The sequence below is a fragment of the Bubalus kerabau genome, chromosome X, assembly GCF_029407905.1.
Source record: "Bubalus kerabau isolate K-KA32 ecotype Philippines breed swamp buffalo chromosome X, PCC_UOA_SB_1v2, whole genome shotgun sequence".
In the NCBI taxonomy this organism is placed as follows: domain Eukaryota; kingdom Metazoa; phylum Chordata; class Mammalia; order Artiodactyla; family Bovidae; genus Bubalus; species Bubalus kerabau.
Window position 1 is genome coordinate 116,740,938 of NC_073647.1, and position 10,721 is coordinate 116,751,658.

At 44.1% G+C, this 10,721-nt stretch overlaps 1 protein-coding gene across 1 annotated transcript in view; it reads right to left on the reverse strand.

The window, feature by feature from the left end:
* The window catches only part of MAOA (monoamine oxidase A), a 76,815-nt gene extending 70,747 nt beyond the window's left edge, over positions 1-6,068 (reverse strand). The window contains exon 1 of the mRNA XM_055563005.1: positions 5,829-6,068. Within this exon, the coding sequence (XP_055418980.1) occupies positions 5,829-5,901 (73 nt within the window). The 5' untranslated portion in view covers positions 5,902-6,068. The remainder of the gene's footprint in view (positions 1-5,828) is intronic.
* Positions 6,069-10,721: the final 4,653 nt, after the last annotated feature.

The following is a 10,721-nucleotide window of genomic DNA, read 5'->3' on the forward strand; positions in this document are numbered from 1 at the left end:
GGAGGAGCCTGGCAGGCTATAGTCCATGGGGTCACAGAGTCAGACACAACTAAAGCAACTTCACTTCACTTCATACATGCAAGTGTCGTTTTCAAACCAGTGCCAATTGGATGTCTATACTCTTGCAAACCCCTGTATGTGATATGAAACTGCAATATTATTTCAGTTTTGGGGAGTATACCTGCATTTAAATACTGGCCAGATTTATCATATGTAAAATATGTGTATGTCACACCTACACAAAGGCTGCATGACCCGATATTTGCCAATAACAGACTTCCACATTTCCTTTTCTCAACTACTAGTCTCTGTGATCCAATTATACTATAGTTATACTATACTTCTATAATTATATTATACTTAGATCTATTGTTTTATGTTTGTTTGGGTTTTTTGCTTGTTTGTTTTTCCCTTTTGGCAATGCCACAGCATGTAGGATCTTAGTTCCCCAACCAGGGATCAAACCCATGCCCCCTGCAGTGGAAGCGCAGTCTTAACCACTAAACCACCAGGGAAGTCCTTAGATCTATTGCTAAATAGCCAAGAATTATGTATAGATTCATATAAATTAGTATTGGACAAATGCTAAAACTGCCCATTAAATGTCAGATAAATCCCAAAACTCGTTCAACCATGAAGACATCAAAAAATCAGAATCAAATAAATTTAATTCTTGTATTCTTTGTTCACCATCAAAAGTTAATAAAGTCAAAGAATTCTAGCTTAGAGGAAAAAAAAAAATAGGGGCCAAGAAGTGGTCCTGAGAGGCAGAAAATGAATGCTTAAGTTGCAACAAACCACAGAGTAAATAACCAAGGCATGGAAACTTAGTGACGTATCTTTTACTGTAAGCTTTTCTTAATCACTACAAAACCATACAGTATGTGCTGCCAAGTTCTGGGTTAAAATGCCTAAAACACTGCTAGCAGAAATGATTCTTCATGGTGGTGTAGTTCAACAAAAAGGGAAACTGTGGTATGTTGTGGACTTGCTGGCAGGATTCAGAACATTAGTCAATCTTCTTGCGAAACGACTTTCTGTCTCCAGTGATAAGAAAGATTTCATCCTTGCTGCTCTTACACAGCACAATGTTCTGAGTGGCTAGTGCTCTCAAGTCTTTTACTGGAGCTCAGTCTGTGGATATAAATATAGGGAGGTTCTGTTGCTTAGTCACTATTTAGAAATACCTCTCTCTACAAGACACTTGAAATTTAATCTAACAAAACAAAACATGGAAAGACTCTAATCACCCAGGACTATCCAGTGTTATGGTGAAAGTGCTTTCACTGTGTCCTGGCTAACCAAGGGGGCAGACGTGACACACTAGGGTGACCTCAGCGACTACCAGGATCACATCACTAGAGGCACAGCAGGCAACAGTTTTCCTTCCCTGGAACTCTTATCATGCGTTTAAATTAAACATTGCTCATAGGTGGCTTAGGGCTTCCTGACTCTGTACTCCTTTGGACTCTCTGGTATGTCTTTTTTCTATCCTCTTATCTCTACCTGTTAAAAATCCTACTTATCTCTCAAGGTCCTGGCATTTTGTTCAGATTCATAATATTAATATTTCTCTTATTGTATGAATGTCAATTATTTTCTCACTTGGTTACTGCTCACAAGAGGGTGGGGCACTGTGTGAGCTGGGACACTTGTTATTCCTCTTTATCTACCTCTAGCCTTGTGGTCTGGTAGGCATATGGCAGCAGCTCCCAAAATGCTTGAACGAGTTTCCAGGCCCCACAGCCACCCCTGCTCATAATGAGCTGCTTTCAGGGGTACAGCATTCTCTTTCCCTAGATGTGTTTGTTCAAAGCTATAGCCAGGAGATGCTGTGGAGATGATTAAAATCTTAGGGGACTGAACTAGATTGTCTTTTAAAAACTCCTTTGGCCCAAAGACTCTGAAGTATTCGCTGTGCCCTGGAGGTGGGATTTTTTTTTCTCTCTTTCCCTTTTATTCTCTCTTCCTAAAGAGAGCTAATTCAGAAATTCCCAGGGGCAGATTTTAAAACCTTACACCACTGGATTTCTGTCATTTGCTTTATCTGTGTTGGTTCGTAAGAACTAGCATGTAAAGTCAGTGACTTAACTGCTATCCTTAAAATAACATCAAGACATAGGACAGAAAATAAGTTCAAATGGTCAGATATAGATTACAAGCTCCACAAGAGAGAAAAGTCAAGGAGAGGCAAAAGGACCAAGCAAAAGGGCTTTAATCGGGTATTGAAGAATGGATAGGATGCAAATGTTCAGAGAGAAGCACTTCTGTGTTAAGAAAAACAAAAAACAGGGAAGGACCAGAGGAACAAAATGAACATGGTGTGGCACTGAAGACATGACAGCAGTGTGCCTAAAGCCATGTTAGGGATGGTGGGAAATGCTACTTGTCCAACAAGGTGAGACTAGACACATGTGTGGGGTGGGGAGGGGAGCTTGAGAGGCTGGCAATAGACCACTGAATGTCTTGAGCAGAACAAGCTGATGAAAGAAGTATTTTTAAAAAATCAAGTCTTAAAAAAACTTAAAAAAAAACAAGGGATGGACATGAAGGGAGACCCCAAATGGTGGTCATTAGGAAGATGGTTAAAACCTGGTTAGTCGAAGGGGTTAAGGGTCCTTCCTGGGGATGGCAGAGACATACAAGAGAGGAAAGAGCTCCAAGGAGGAGTTAGAAGAATTTGTTGACTGGCTATAGAAGATAAAACAGAAGGGGTGCCCAAAATGATGGAAAGGATAGTGGTGCCAAGAACAGAGTCGAGGAAGTGAGTAAGTGAAGCTGGGTTGGAGGACAAGGAGGCTTTGGAACACATTGAATATGAAGTAAGAATAAGACAGTCAACTCTGAAATATAAATATCCAAGAGCAGACAAGCTATGGTACAGGAGTTGGGACAAAGCAAAGGATTTAAACTAGACACTTCAGAGCTTTGTGTAGATAAAGCAAAAGGTGAGGTCCTGGAATGAAAAGAGAGGGGGAGAATGCATATGAGCCCCAAAGTGATGAATAACTTCCTTGAGGCCATTTCAAAACCAGAAGGTTGCAAGAATATGGGCCCAATGAAAGGACTAGAAAAGGAGCAATCAGTGTAGGATAAAAATTCAGGATCTGATGATGTCACAGAAAGCATGAAAGAAGTTCCAGAAAGGACTTGGTGATGGATGACAGATGATGGATGAAGGGCCAGAGCATACTGAAGATACCATAACACTACTTACAAATGAGTAGGAAGGGTTGCCCCTTCTCAGTTAAATACATACAATTTAATTGGTGAGTGGGAGGAAAAAGGGATCTTGTGGCTGTAAGACATGCTCTGTTCTATGATTTTTAATGACAAAGGGGAGATACATTAAGATGTTGCTGTTCTTTGTGCAGAGATAGTTACAAAAAATGAAAGATAATTCCGTGCATATGGATTGCTTTTGAGGAATTTAGGATTTGTATGCTTTGGAGAGCTATTTTGTTATTAAACAGGAATAACACAGCAGATGCAAAGTATTGGCCATATATTATAAGTATGTATATATGTGGCACACTAAAATGTGCCAGTTCTGACGAGTTTTAAGAAATATCCAAAAGCATTTAAAACTGATATGGGGACTATTAAGTAACTCATGGGATACTTCTAAGAACACACAAACATGAGTGTTTCAGAGCTCAAGAACCATTGCGAAGTAACGCCTCTCACCTGCTTGGGAAACACCCCGTCCGTGTGCAGGATTTATCCTGAGCTAGACTTACATCTACTTTCATTTTAGCTGTGAAGCATCTGGCAAGACACCACAGCCAGAAAGCAATGTTTCTGGTCAATTTTGGTGTTAAAATAAAATCTGACTGATAAGAGATGATATTAAAGGAATCCCAGTGCCTTTTCCACTGTCACTGATGAAGTGGAAGTTGGGTTCTGGAATAGGAGTGTGAACTACCATGCAAGAAATACTCTCTTCTTCCTGAATGTGGAAATGAACAAAGTAATAATTCTTAGTGACCATGGAAAGATCCAGATTTTGAGGAACCTAAAGCTTACATAATTTGGTTGCCTCTTCAAGGAAAAAAAAAGAATGCAAAATTACAAATACAAGATTCAGTATGAAACTGGTTATTTTTTTAGGATGAGAACCAGAAGGCACCTGCAGTTCTAAGGCGGTAGAACCTTACATCAGCTACATGGTAAATCCAATTCTGTTCATGACCAACTACTTCAAGTAAAGTATGGTAAGGGAGAAGAGCCAGTCATCAGGCAGAGAAAAAGTAAAAGACAAAATGCTCCTTAAGGGATACTAGAACAAGAAGACAGGCATAAAATCACAGTAAGAACCCTAAACTGTGAAATATGAATGATATGGAGATGGGGAACAGAGACGGAACTCCAAGTCAATTTACACAACACATTATCATCATCATTATTTTCCAGTGATGAACAATCACATTGCTTATCTAGGAGGCTTGCATACAAGAATCAGGCTTTTAGAAACACTTCATTGCAGGCACTCAACAAGTGTTTGCTGAATGAATAAATAAGCTAATAAATGAATGAAGGGAAACAAGAGAAATACTTTTTCATACTCTCAACCAAGATCTGCTTTCCTAATGCTCTGACATACATGTGTGTTTTTGCTGGCCCTGACTGGAGTTGTTAGAGCAATAGCTCAAGTCAGTCTCTTCCCTGGTGGTTAAGAATGTTACCAGAAACAGGCCAAGTCAAAAGCTATCTCCAAGCAAAATTCATCTGTAAGCATGTTCAGAGTCTCTTCAAAAGGATTATAGATAAAAATGGCTACTTGAAGGCACCCTACTTACTCCCTCCCACCTCATTTCTCCCTCCTAAATTAGATCCTGCAGGTATATTTCAGAAATGATTAACATCCTCCCAGGTCGTGGACAGACTAGTGTGGGGCTCTATCTAGATGTGAAACACAATTCTTAAATTTCAAACATTTTACCAATTATGACATCATAAGTGGCAATTTGATGTGTCAATCATGATGAGGTTTCCAGGAAGATCCGAGGAAACTTCCTACACCACTCAGTTGGTCAGCTACAAACCCAAGCTGAGACTAGAGGAACATAGGCTTGCCAGCTGCTTCATAACAGCGCAAGATTCAGGCAGTGAAGAAAGACACAAATAGGGCATTCCCTTATCTGCCCGCAGCCCCTGCTTCACAGAGGGATTCCCTTTGAGCAATAAATGCCCTACACTTTCTGCGAGTTCTAAAAAAAAAGAGGGGGGGTGGAGTAGGTTAAAACTAAGAGCCCACCTTTCTCCCCCTGCCCCCACCTTAAAAAAAAAAAAAAAAGAATAGCAGGACTGGAACAACACTATTACTACCTCGATACGACAAAAATCCATAAACTGATCTTCTGTTTGGGGCAAAGGGCGTGAAATCAGTAAGGCAGAACAACCACCGCCGGAATTAGGAGTAAGGGTCTCTCGTGAGAGAAAACCATTGTCACTTTCCCAGCTGGGTGAGGTGACTTCGCAGAGTTACCTCCGTTTCTAGGTTTTGTAAAATAGGGACGAATAGAGTACCCACCTCACAGGACCGCTGAGGACTGAGAAAATCCACGTAAACTACTAAATGCAACTGCACGGCAAGAGCTAATTATTTCGTAGTAGTAGTAAAAATTACTGTGCCTGCCTCCCCCAGGTCACACCACCGGCTCAATCCCATTCCCTCCTCGCAGGATCGGGGGCCCGGCAGCTGTAGCAATCTCGCACGCACAAGGGGGACCCCCCCACCCCCGCCCCCAAACGCCACTTTCAGACTGCAAGTCCCCCACACTGGGCCGCCCAGGGTCCCTCAAGCTAGTGCGACGGTCCACACTGACCTGAGATGCCGCCTCCTATCACGACTACGTCGAACATCTGGCCCGCGTCACTCGTCTTCTGCAGACTCTCCATGCTCTGGTTGCGGTTCTCCTGGGGCGTGGGTACAGGAGTGGGTCTGGCCGAGGGCGGAGCGGACTTTTCTACCGAGTCTCGGGGGGAGCCCGAGGGCGGAGCCGATTCCTCCACCGATTCCTGGGCGGAGCCGGGCGCCGAGGGCGGAGCGACCCCTGGTACTGGTACCCCGGGGGAATCCGGAGGTGGAGCCGATCCTTCCACTAATCTCTGGGGGTAACTTTGCTCTGAGAGCTGAGTGGACTCTTGTGTGGACACTTGAGAGTTCACGGGACTAAGAGGTCCTGGTATCGAACTCCGAGGGGTGCTAAGATCTGAGGGTGGGGGGGGACCCTTGAATCGACACACGGGAGAAGTCCGAAATCGCGATAGATCCTCGCGCCAAACTCTCAGGAAAGCTGACCACCGAGGGCGGGGCAGACCCTTGTACAGACTCTCGGGACAAGGCTGAGAGTGGGGCAGATCTTCTTGCAGATAACTGCTGGAAGTCGGACATGGAGACACGGCTGGACTCTTGTCCTGATAGTGGGGGGGAGTTACTGGGTGTAGGTGGTCCTTGCACCGAACCCAAGGGGGAGCCGGATACTGAGGGCGAGGTTAATCCAAGTAGTGACACTGGGCGTGTGTTATTGGGTGGTGGAGGAGCTGGTGCCGATATTTTGATAAAGGCGGGCTTCACGGGTGAGATGGACCCCTGCACCGACCCTCTGAAGGTGTTAGTGGGTCTAGGAGTTTCTTCTATTGATAACCGGGTGGAGCCCGGTGCTGAGTGCAAGGTGGTATGTAGGGGCAATTGGGGAGACCTTGAGGGCTGGACAGATCCTTGTACGGATACCCGGGGGGTGCTGGGGCCCGGGTTAGAGGCCGAGGCGGCCTCGTCTGTGGTGGTCGGGTGGAGTGCAGACATACGGACCCTGTCGTTCAGGCCGCGGGTGCCAAAGCCCCAGATGCCAACCCTGAGACCTGTGTCAGTTCTTAAACCAAAACCCGGGATGAGTTGGGAGGGCGCGCTGAAGCCTCGGGTGTATCTGGCGTCCGCCGCTGTGGACGTGTTCGACAGGCAGCTGGAATGCTGGTGGGAGGTCAACCACTCTGAACTGGTGTTCCAGGAAGAGGAGGACGAGGCTACGCCCGCGATGTTGGCAGCCTCCGGGATCTGGGCCGGGAGGTTTCCGACTCCCGGCGAGCGTTGTAACTCGCGCTCATTCCCGCCGCGGCGGCCGCTGCTGAAGGGGGCAGCCGAGTTGGGTGCGCTCATTGATCCGGAGCGCGGGGCAGGGGAGGAGGAGCAGGGCTGGGGGCGATGTTCTACTCTCTTTTGCCCCTCACTCAGGGGCGCGCGCCTCTCCCGCTCAAGCTGGCCGGGATCGGCACTCTTAGAGCCCAGCCCCGGGAGCCAGGCCCGCTATGGGGCTGAAAAACTAGGCGCTGGAGAGGCCTGGCTCCGCCTTCCCCGCCTGAACGCGCCGCGCGTGGGAGCCCTCCTGCCGTTGGTGCCTGGGAGACGCCACCCAAGTAGGGGGTGTGGCCTGAAGAGAGTATGGGCGTGGCCACGTTGAGATTCAACCTGGTGCTTTTATTCTTAACGATTTAACTAAAAGGGGAGTACTGGGCGGGGGTAGTGGGGTGGTCTTAGGGAAGGAAGCAGACCTGAAAGGCTGGTCGCAGGGCTGCCCCCCCCCCAACTCCCCGCCACCTGGTTTGGCTCTTTTGTGACATCACAGGGAGGTCTGCGCAGTCGCGGTCCCTCCCTCGAGAGGGGGCGGGGCGCAGTGGGAGGTGTCCCTAGGGGAAGATTTGGCAGTTATTGGTGGTCTATAGGGTTTTTCAAGCTGAAGTTCTTAAACTGAAGCAAGTAGGCAAAAAAGTTAAGAACTCAATATCATAGATTAAGTGGGACATACAGTTTAAAAGCGAAGGTCAATGAATGGCTAAAACGCAGAAACAACTTAAAAAAAGAAAGCTTGTTTCCGGTTCAACTGTAAAGACTATTAAGTGCATGTATTTTATTGTGCAATCAGTCTCTTGTTTTGCTAGTTTTATCCCTTAAATTTCCACTTTATCCTCCTAGAGCCGGATTTGTCATCACTAGAGCCCTCAAAAAGATGTAATTTTGACATGAATTCAGAGTAAATGTTGAGAACTCTAAGAAATTAATGAAAAATCTATTGGCACTTGCAAACATTTCTCTTGCATGCCCGCCTGCCCTGATACCTCCATTCGTATCAAATAGTATATTCTTGAAGAAACTAAAATACAGATTTAATTTTTTTCTTTATCCAGTTTTAATAGCTTTTACTTTCTAGTAAAGGAGTTGAAGCATGACTAAATTGGTATCATTTTTAGACTTGGAAGCAAAGAAACAGGAAATAATAAAGAATTCAGCACTTTCTAATATGATTCTGTCCAACTTTCTCATTAGTCCCACTGCATTATTTTCATTCAAATATTTCATTTCATACTATGGGCTAGGCATGGAACAAGGTACTTGGGATCCACAGGTAACACAAGACAGTTGGAGACCTTCATTGACATACAGCTTACTAGAGGATCTGTGGAGGAAATAAACCACATGCTTGGTGTGTCAATTCAAACTCTGATAAATATTATTTTGGAAAGGTCCATAGGGATAAAGTGTCAGAGTGTCTACACCATTCTGGAAGTTAACATTGCCGGGTAGGGGGGCAGTTTATGTAAAAATGTTCCAGAAAGAGAGAACAAGGAGGCCCCATAGTAGAAAGAAGTATAGTTCATTGGAGCAGCTGAAAGCCAACCCATGGAGCTTTGGCAAGGAGAGAAGTGCAGGAGGCAGAGCAGCTGAGATCAGCTGGGCCAAAATAAGATCCTTGATCTATATTCTAAACCAGTAGAAGCCACTTCCTGGTTTTAAGCAAGGGGCACTATGACTAGATTGAATTTTGAAAAGGTCTCTCTGACTGCCATGTGAATAATAGATTGAAGTGGACAAGAGTAGATGGATAGATACAGGGAGACCAAGGTTTGGAGTTCTCCAAAGAAAGAGATGGTGGTGTCTTGGACTAAAATGGGTGGTGGCAGTGGAGCTGGAGAGATATGGACATACTAGAGACATTTACATGTAAAATTGTGGCTAGGATTTGGAAGATCATGAAAGAACTTGTTTTTGGACATGTTGAGTTTCAAGTGTCTTTGAGACATCCAAATGAAGCATATATAATAAGAAATTGAATATAAAGCCTGAGGCTCAATGTAGGAATTTGACTGGAGATAAAAATGTGGGAATCTTATTAAATATATAATGGATGGAATAGATGGGCAGAAATGTATTTTCTCTCTTCATTTTGCTTATTTGTACTGAATATTATGCTTACCTTTTCTAATAAAAAATACAAGTTAGTTTAAGATAGATACATAAATAATTGTGACATATCCTACAAGTATCATTTCCTCCCTTTGGGACCTTGGGCAAATTACTTAATTTCTCTCTGCCTATCTCAGCCATAGTATCTCTTAAGTTGTTGTATCCGTCAAGGTTTCTGCAGAAAACAGCAAACCTCATTTGGAGAGAGTTTCAAAAAGGAAATATTTTAAAAGATATGGGAAGGGACTTCTCCAGTAGTCCAGTGATTAAGACTCTGACTTCTGATGCAGGGGCGGGGAGGGTTCAAGCCCTGGTTGGGAAATTAAGATCCCACAGTGGGGAAAGATATACCCATTTAAATGCAGAGTTCCAAAGAATAGCAAGGAGAGATAAGGAAGCCTTTGTCAGGGATTATTGCAAAGAAATAGAGGAAAACAATAGAAAGGCAAAGACTAGAGATCTCTTCAAGAAAATTAGAGATACCAAGGGGACATTTCATGCAAAGATGGGCACAATAAAGGACAGAAATGGTATGGACCTAACAGAAGCAGAAGATATTAAGAAGAGGTGGCAAGCATACACAGAAGAACTGTACAAAAAAGATCTTCATGACCCAGATAACCACATGGTGTGATCACTCACCTAGAGCCAGACATCCTGGAATGTAAAGTCAAGTGGGCCTTAGGAAGCATCACTACGAACAAAAGCTAGTGGAGATGATGGAATTCCAGTTGAGCTATTTCAAATCCTAAAAGATGATGCTGTGAAAGTGCTACACTCAATATGCCAGCAAATTTAGAAAACTCAGCAGTGGCTACAGGACTGAAAAAAGTCAGTTTTCATTCCAGTCCCAAAGAAGGGCAATGCCAAAGAATGTTCAAACTACCACACGATTGCACTCATTTCACATTCTAGCAAAGTAATGCTCAAAATTCTTCAAGCTAGGCTTCAACAGTATGTGAACTGAGAACTTCCAGATGTACAAGCTGGATTTAGAAAAGGCAGAGGAACCAGGGATCAAGTTGCTAGAACCCTCTGGATCATAGAAAAACTAGAGAATTCCAGAAAATCGTCTACTTCTGCTTCATCGACTAGGCTAAAGCCTTTGACTGTGTAGATTACAACAAACTGTGGAAAATTCTTAAAGAGATGGGAATACCGGACCACCTTACCTGCCTCCTGAGAAATCTGTACACAGGTCAAAAAGCAATAGTTATAACTGGACATAGAACAACAGACTGGTTCCAAATTGGGAAAGGAGTATGTCAAGGCTGTTTAACTTATTTGCAGAGTGCATCATGTGAAATGCCGAGCTGGATGAAGCACAAGCTGGAATCAAGAATGCTGGGAGAAATATCAGTAACTTCAGATATGCAGATGACACCACCCTTATGGCAGAAAGCGAAGAAGAACTAAGGAGCCTCTTGATGAAAGTGAAAGAGGAGCGTGAAAAGGCTGGCTTAAAACTCAACACTCAAAA